Source organism: Garra rufa, chromosome 17 (assembly GCF_049309525.1).
Source record: "Garra rufa chromosome 17, GarRuf1.0, whole genome shotgun sequence".
Lineage (NCBI taxonomy): Eukaryota > Metazoa > Chordata > Actinopteri > Cypriniformes > Cyprinidae > Garra > Garra rufa.
In genome coordinates, this window is record NC_133377.1 from 29,034,082 (window position 1) to 29,042,950 (window position 8,869).

Genomic DNA, 8,869 nt, shown 5'->3' on the forward strand with positions numbered 1-8,869 from the left:
CACACACACACCTGTATAATCCACAGCTGTTTTTTATTTTTATTTATTTATTTATTTATTTTTTAGTCCCTTGTTTGTCCTGTACAGTTAAATTGCCTGCTGTTCTTCATAAAAATCCATCAGGTCCCACAAATTATTTGTTTTTTCCGCATTTTTGTGTATTTGAAACCTTTCCAACAATGACTGTATAATTTTGAGATCCATCTTTTCACATTAATGACAACTGAGGGACTCATATGGAACTTTTACACTCTAACACTCTTACACACTTTTACTTTTGCTCCAGAAGGAAAAAAGATGCATTAAGCCAGGGGTGTAAACTTTTGAACAGAAAGAAGATGTGTACATTTTTCTTATTTAGCCTAAAATCTTTTTTTTTTTTTTTTCATTTAGTACTGCCCTTCAGAAACTACAGAAGATACTTGCATGTTTCCTTCTGGAGCATCAGTGAGTGTTTGAACCTTCTGTAATAGAGTCCCTCAGCTGTCCTCAGTGTGAAAAGATGGAAAGGGTTTTAAATACACAGAAATGTAGAAAAACCAAAGAATTTGTGGTACCTTAAGTATTTTTCTGAAAAAACAGTGGGCAATTTACCTGTTGAGTACAAACAAAGGACTCATGAACAACTATCACTAAACCGAAAAAACAGCTGTGGATCATTCAACTATTAAACATCTTTTATGTGAAATATCTTATTCAGGTCAGTACTACACTGTAAAACCTAACAGTGGAATTTGTTAAATGAAATGAGTTAATTTAACTCAAAAATTTCTAAAAGTTATTTCAACTCATTACATATTAGTGATGTAAACTCAAACGCGAATTAGGTTAAGCAGAACTCATTTTAAATAAGTTACTAGAAATTAATTCAATCTATTATTGCCATACACTCTATGTCTATGGCCGATCACAAAATATTTAAAATAAATATAAACTTAATCCATGATTTCTAATATAGTTTTTCGAGAATCACGTTTGTATAATAAAGGGTTCTAGATAAAAAATAACATGCATCTTGTATGATCCCTCTTATTTGGGTAAAATAATTAACATTTTTTTATAATATATCACAGTAAATAAGGTTTCAACAGTGATACAGTGATCATTTTTCTTAAGCAGCAAATCAACATATTAGAATGATTTTTGAAGGATCATGTGACACATAAAAATGAAATGCACCCTTGGTGAGCAAAGGACAAAAAACTGACCCTAACTGTAGTGTACATAGACAAAACATTGTGCTAATGAGCTTACTTCATTTCTAGACTCTAAATTCACAAGTCACCTGCTACCTAATAAAATTTGCAAATGTTTTCACATTGAGATTTTCGGATGTTGTGGTCTTGCTTGACAGATGCACCATTTTGTCGTTCTTGTTCCGAATTATTTCTGGCCACTTTGTTGGCGTATGGTAGGCTATTAAGTAAATAGTGGTAGTACGGGGGTCTAATCTTGGCATGAGGGGCTGGAGGGGGTGGATCAGATGTCAGATCCCTGACTGTAATAGCAGTCGCGCCTGGAGATTCCCGCAGACTCCGTGGGAAGCATTCTTACGACTTAATAACACAGCCACACTGACAGACAAGACCGAGACAGCAAAAAATAGGGTGTGAGAAAAAGAGAGAGAGAGAGAGAGAGAGAGAGCTGCTGGCATTTCAAACTGGATGAGAGAGGGACTGAGCACAGGAGGGCGGGCACCGGCTCAGATCTGTGTATTTTTGACACACTCATATAGGAACATGGCCATGAGCAGGATTGGGATACAGCTGCAGTTTCTGCTTTACTCGGTGTCAGCCTACCTTTCACCGTACAATCTGGAAAATATCATCCCGATTCCTACAGGTATGACAGCGATTGAGAGCGCGAACGCGTGTGCGCGAAAGTGAGGGATTATTAATTTGTGATTATGAGAGCGATTTTGTGTTATGTTTGCCTACTTATGCATTTATGTATATTATATGTAATACATTTTGTTGAGAGATAGAGAGACAAATTATATCAAATGAACGTTTTAATGAATTGTTACTTATTACATTGCATTTACATGCAGTATGGTCCAAACGTTTTACATTATTTTATCTTCTATTTTTAATGCAATTGGAAATTATATTTTCAGCAAAAGAGTTTGAATAACAAGTTGAACTCAACATTTACATGAATTCCTTATTATGTTAGGATGTTATGTGCCTTTTTTGGTTTATTTATAGCTGAATGAGTTCCGTAAATTTGTGCAAAATGTAATGTATAGATATTCACAATTTATTATAACAAATGTTTTTTCATTAAACGTAAAATTACTTAATTAAAATTACATAAAATATTGAGAGGCTTGTTATTCCTATATTTGCATTATCTATGCTGTCATGACCTTTATAAAATGTATACATATGGTAATTTATACAGCTACTATCCACCTTTTTTCCGTACGAGTGGGCGTGGCCATTTGTAAATTTTATGGGTCTGGCTTCCGGTCTCATCCGCGTCCATTTTAACTGTACAAAACAGCTGGTTTTGCTGCTTGATATCGCAAATGTGTGTTATTTTAATGTATTATCTTAACACTGGTTGGTAGTGCAAACAGTTTTACCGTACATTGTTATTCTCCTCATTATAGCAGATAGTAAACCGGAAGTCTGACCCATAGGCGGATACGTCAGCATGTCATTTATTCATGTTCTATATTTGCTGAAAGTTTTTGCATGTGTTTTTTTTTATATATATATTGGGCTTTTTATGCCTTTACTGGACAGGACAGTAGAGAGATGACAGGAAATCAATGGACAGAGAGAGGGGAGCAGGATTAGCAAAGGACCTCGAGGCGGAATCGAACTCGGGTCGCCGTGAGCACAGTTGCGCTATATGTCGGCGCACTAACCACAAGGCTATCGACGCCGACAGTTTTTGCATGTTTTATCAGGTTTCATACTTCACAAGTCTAGTTCATGTCTCATGTTGAAATCTATCCACATTTTTTTCAAGTGTGGCCACAGCCATTTGTAGATTTTATGGGTGGCTTCCACTCTCATCTACGTCCAGCTATTTTTAGCTGTACAAACAGCTGCTTGATATTGTGAATTGGTGTGTCTTACCATATTATTTTGATGTATTAGCTTAGTTATGAACACACTGATTTGTAGTGCAAACAGTTTACCCTTTACTGCACTTTGTTATTCTTCTCGTTATTTCGTTATAGCGAATAATGAACCGGAAGTCTTGCCTATTAGCTTACTTCCACATTGAAGAAACAGGTGGATAGGCTGTGTTGTCATTCATCCATACTGTATGTATCCATTCTCTAATAAGTGTTTTTGTCAGTAATGAAAATTGCATTTTGATTTCTCCTATCGCTGTTTAAAGCAGCTAAACCGCTGTGCTATTTCTCAACTCTTGCCAATAAGATTATTGACTATCCTCAATATCTACTTGTCACCTGGTTGATCATGTATTTTATTCTTTAGACCGGGATCCAAATGAAATCTTGAAACGGTTTGACCCTTGTTGTCTGCTGACCCCGCCTCCCCCACCTTTGTTCCCGCCCCCTCCTGGTGTCTGGAAAAGAGAGCCTGTGAGTGACACGATATTAGTATACATAATTTTGACAACATGTCTGTTAATCTGTTAATCCATCTGTTTTTCAAGACCTTGCCTAGTCGTGTGGAGGTGACTAGAGCAAGAGATGAAGACGAGGAGCAGGTAAAGGAACTCTGTGTGGCGGGACCACCAGGACCTCCTGGACCCGTTGGACCACAGGTAAAGAACAGAAAGAGATACCGAAGTCCCTCCCCAGACCACTAAGCGAGAAAAAATTCTCCTCATATACAGTCAAACCAAAATTTATTCAAACACTTTCAACATAAAATATGACAAGAACTCAGAGTTAAACTGTGTCAGAGCAGATTCATCTTGATAATGTCAGATAACTTTGATAGAAAGGGATGTAATGAATTACAACTGTTAGTATGACAATATTTCAACTATCAATACTTTGTGGCCAATTACCAAGCAATGCTTAAATTTGTTCAGTCTGTGGTGTAAAACGGTTGCATTAGCAATTAAAGAAAAAACTCTTCAGCAAAACATGGTCAGGTCAAAGTGTCTGAATAATTTTTGGTCCCAAATTTGAATCAGTTTTACTGTATGAAAAATCTTTGGGTGTAATATGTCAAAGTTTACTTTATTTTGCTGTCCTCACTTACATAAATTAACTATAGTTTCCTGCACCCACTAGTAAAAAAATATCAAAAATTATATCTGGTGTCTGAATAGTTTTTGCTTTGACTGTATGAATTCAAGGTTTTTCTTTGTTTTAGGGTCACAGTGGCATCCCAGGGATGGAGGGACCCAAAGGAGATAAGGTGAGATTTCTAAACATCTGGTTAAGAGGAATTAGTTGTGAAGCCTTTTATGAAACTGGATTGTTTGTCTTTTCACTTTAGGGTGACATTGGAAGACCAGGGTCAAAGGTCAGATTCTCATCTTTGATCTTCTAATGTATTTATTCATTATTGTGCACCAAATGCATGAATGATTGCAATGATGGGAAGTCAGGGATGGCTTCCATTCTTCATAGAGCTCATGGAGCAGAAGTCTTGATTCACAAATGTTTTTCATATCATTTCTGTCATATAAAATGTCTCTGTTTATGACAAGGCAGGTTGCATTTTGCACTCCAGTACGCTGTTTATGACATGCTCTCTTGGTGCATGTAATAGTTTTACAGGGTGTCAAGCCATGTGCTGTTTCATTGGCTGCAGTCCACTGCAGTTCTGCCCTGTAATATTACTTAGTGCTGAACTCAGACATTAATCTCAGTCCTGCACTGCTGCTCTCAGTCAAAACACACACAGCTATTAAACTGCACTGAAGTCTTATAAGCCCCTCAAGCAAAAAGAGGGAAGGACTTTAAACGTTTTATGGGAGACTGCAAAAATAATTTTCTTGATTTCCAGTAAAAATATATAAACATTTACCTGTAAAATCATAACACTTGTTTTCAGAGATAAATATCTTTTAGGAATATATCTATATTGTTGCCATTTTTTGTTAGGAAAATGTGTTTCTACAGCACAGGTACGCTGATAAATAAAGGTTCTTTATTGGCATCAATGGTTCTATGAAGAACCTGGAACATCCATGGAACCTTTCAAATGCATAAAAGGTTCTTTAGATTTTTAAAATGGTTTCAAAATGTGTTTTTTTAGGAACGGTTCTCTGAAAAGTTCTTTGGGGAACCAAAATTTGCATCACTGCAAAAACGCCCTTTTGAAACCTTTATTTTTAAGAGTGTAGGGGATAGAGATAGATTCTACTGTTAAAAGCAAAAGAAAGAGAGTGTTTGAATAACGAACCTGGAATGCATTCAAAAAGAACCAGAAGGATTAGATAGGCTAATGTATTAAAGGAATGAAGAGTACTGCTGAGAGGCAGGGATGCTGAGTAGGTGCTTTGTCTTTGATTAAAGCTGCTTTGTACATTCAGCACTTTAGCCGCGCTGCCAGATCTGGCTGGGTTGTGGTTGCGGTGAGTGTATAAAAGCAAAATAGCACACAAATATTTCCTCTCTTTTTTTGTAGGGTCGTACTGGGCGTCCGGGTTTGCCTGGGAAACCAGGTGCTCCGGGGCTACCTGGCCCAGAGGGACCTAAGGTGGGTGAGTTTTACCTCTGCACTCCATCTGACCCGTGTAAACTAACCACATATACTGCACTAGCCTATTTACAATGACAAGACTCTCCTTTAAGTGTCTGGTCTTCATCATTAAGTAAACGCCAAGTCTGGGATCAAGTGTCCCCCTTGACTGATGTCTCTTCCATCAAGAGAAATGGACCCAAATGGATCTAATAATAGCTCATTAGAGCCCTTATGACTGTTTATATATGACCTCATTGGCAGGGAGAGAAAGGAGACCCGGGGCTGATGGGGATGCCAGGAATGAGGGGACCACCTGGACCTAAAGTGAGTCATGTTCTTCAGGTGTACAACTGAAGTATTGGAGTCTAAGTAATGCTTTAATAAATAACATTTGATCTCAACTCTTGATGAGAAAAGACAAGGTAATAGGTAAATAATAATTGCCTTCTTTTCTGTCCAAGGGCTTGGCAGGCTATAAGGGCGAGAAGGTACTGTAATCAGCCTAAATGTTTCTTTTTCTTTGTGAAATTATGGAACTTAACTTTAAATTACATAACTCTTGCTATGGTTTCAGGGAGCACGAGGGGATTCTGGACCTGGAGGTCCAAAAGGAGACAAGGTTAGAGATGAAGGTTGCAATCAAATTAGTCTCTAGAATTTGGGGTTTTTGGGGATAGTTCACCCAAAAATGAAAATACTGTCATTAATTACTCACCCTCGTGTTGTTTCAAACTCGTAGGACATTCGTTCATCTTTGGAACACAAATTAAGATATTTTTAATGAAATCCAAAAGCTTTCTGACCCTGCACACTGTAAAAAGTTTTCACCAGTTTCAACTTAAAAACTTAAGTATAGCAGCTGCCTTAAAATTTTAAGTTAAATCAATTTAATTCATTTAAACTCACAAGTTAAATCAACTCATTTTGATTGTAATAAGTTAAAATGACTTGTAGTTTTAAGCTCATTTAACTTAAAAACTTAAGGCAGCTGCTGAACTTAGGTTTTTAAGTTGAATCTGTTGAAAACGTTTTACAGTGCATAGACAGCATTCCAACAAAATGCATTTCCAAAGCAACCCAGAAGTGCCTTGCTGCGCTGCTTTGCTAAAGGTACATGTTTACGTCTTCTTTGATTAAAAATAATGGCTAGTGTGGTGGCTGCGATATACATAAACCTACTATCATTGGTTGTCATTATTTAAAAAAATACGCTTTAGTCACATAACATTGGTTAAAGGAATTCACAGATAATTTACTCACCCCTTGTCATCCAAGATGTTCATGTCTTTCTCTTTTTAGTCATAAAGAAATTATGTTTTTTTGAGGAAAACATTTCTCTCCATGTAGTGGACTTCTATGGTGCCCCTGAGTTTGAACTTCCAAAATGCAGTTTAAATGCAGCTTCAAAGAGCTCTAAATGATCCCAGCCGAGGAAGAAGGGTCTTATCTAGTGAAATGAATGTTATTTTAAAAAAATTGGAATTTATATACTTTTTAACCTCAAATGCTCGTCTTGTCTAGCTCTGTGTGAACACTGTGTATTCCGGTTCATGACAGTTAGGGTAGGTCGAAAAATTCCATCTCATTTTCTTCTACAATTTCAAAATCATCCTACATTGCTGTTTTACCTTTTTTTGTCAATGTCGACGATTTTGAAGTTGGAGGAGAAAATGAGATGGGAGCTTTTCGACATAACCTAACTGTCGCAGAGCTAGACAAGCATTTGAGGTTAAAAAGTATATACATTTTCAATGTTTTTAGAAAATAACCCAATGTTTGACTAGATAAGACACTTCATCCTCGGCTGGGATCATATAGAGCCTTTTGAAGCTGCATTTAAACTGCATTTTGGAAGTTCAAACTCTTGGGCACCATAGAAGTCCATTATATGGAGAGAAATCCTGAAATGTTTTTCTCAAAAAACATAATTTCTTTACAACTGAAGAAAGAAAGACATGAACATCTTGGATGGCGAGGGGGTAAGTAAATTATCTGTAAATTTTTGTTCTGGAAGAGATCTTCTCCTTTAATGGAAACTACATCATTTTGCAACAGTTTTTTATCGACATTTATAAAATATCGCAAAAGTTTTGCGCAAATCTAATGAAAACGCAACTCATGTGACATCAGTGGTTCAACCGTAATGTTACGATGCTACAAAAATACTTTTTGTGCGCAAAGAAAACAAAAATTACGACTTTATTCAACAATTTCTTCTCTTCCGTTTCAGTCTTCGACGCACATTTGCGACAGTACCACATATGCAAAGAAATTGTTAAATAAAGTCATTATTTTTGTTTTCTTTGCACACAAAAATTGTTCTCGTAGCTTCGTAAGATCACAGTTGAACCACTGATGTCACATTGACTACTTTATCGATGTCCTTACTACCTTTCTGTGCCTTGAACATGTCATTTGCGTTGCTGTCTATGCAGGGTCAAAAAGCTCTCCGATTTCAGTGTGTGTTCCAAAGATAAACAAAGGTCTTACGGTAATTAATGACAGTATTTTCATTTTTGAGTTACCTATCCCATTAATAGTGTTACAAACAGCAACTCAAACACCCAAAACATCTTAGCAACCAAAGAACCAAAATAGAACATCTAGAACAACCTAACAACCCATAGCTTCTGTTCTAGATCACATTGTGAATATCTAGAATTGAAATGTAAACTCACTCATATTCACTTTTGTATCTGGTCTGCTCTCTTTAGGGAGCTAATGGACTGCCTGGCATGCTTGGACAGAAGGTATGATGTGACCTTTTAACCATTAAAATCAATCTCATGCATGCAACGCTAATATGTTTTGGATGTCACTGATCTGACTCGCTCCTTCTCTCTGAACCTCCCCCTCCTCGTCACTCCCCCAGGGTGAAATGGGACCCAAGGGTGAGTCTGGCGTCCCAGGGAAACGTGGCCCTACAGGACGACCAGGCAAGAGAGGCAAACAGGTGAGGACATGCAGCATTCTACCCTACATCAGAGCACCAGTCTGTTTTGATATTGAGACCTTGAGTCTTGGAGTGATGATAAGGGAGTGGATTATTGGCGGAAGAAGCTTCGGGCATATTTAAAACCCACATACCCACACGGTTAACCTGTCCTGCCCAGTCGGGGTCAGTCTGTGGCTGTGTGAGTGTGTGTGTGTCATTTCGTAAGTAACCTGAGGAGCTGAAAATCTCACCGTGCTGGTAGCTGGATTTGGACCAGCAGGGCCTCTGATGTTGGGTCCATCCC

At 37.5% G+C, this 8,869-nt stretch overlaps 1 protein-coding gene across 1 annotated transcript in view; it reads left to right on the forward strand.

Moving 5' to 3' along the window:
• The first annotated feature begins 1,449 nt into the window (after window positions 1–1,449).
• Window positions 1,450–8,869, forward strand: part of LOC141289181 (uncharacterized) — a 17,177-nt gene continuing 9,757 nt past the window's right edge. Inside the window, exons 1-11 of the mRNA XM_073821284.1 lie at window positions 1,450–1,842; window positions 3,459–3,565; window positions 3,640–3,750; window positions 4,311–4,355; window positions 4,437–4,463; window positions 5,574–5,645; window positions 5,892–5,954; window positions 6,092–6,118; window positions 6,205–6,249; window positions 8,345–8,380; window positions 8,503–8,583. Of these exons, the coding sequence (XP_073677385.1) occupies window positions 1,665–1,842; window positions 3,459–3,565; window positions 3,640–3,750; window positions 4,311–4,355; window positions 4,437–4,463; window positions 5,574–5,645; window positions 5,892–5,954; window positions 6,092–6,118; window positions 6,205–6,249; window positions 8,345–8,380; window positions 8,503–8,583 (792 nt within the window). The 5' untranslated portion in view covers window positions 1,450–1,664. The remainder of the gene's footprint in view (window positions 1,843–3,458; window positions 3,566–3,639; window positions 3,751–4,310; window positions 4,356–4,436; window positions 4,464–5,573; window positions 5,646–5,891; window positions 5,955–6,091; window positions 6,119–6,204; window positions 6,250–8,344; window positions 8,381–8,502; window positions 8,584–8,869) is intronic.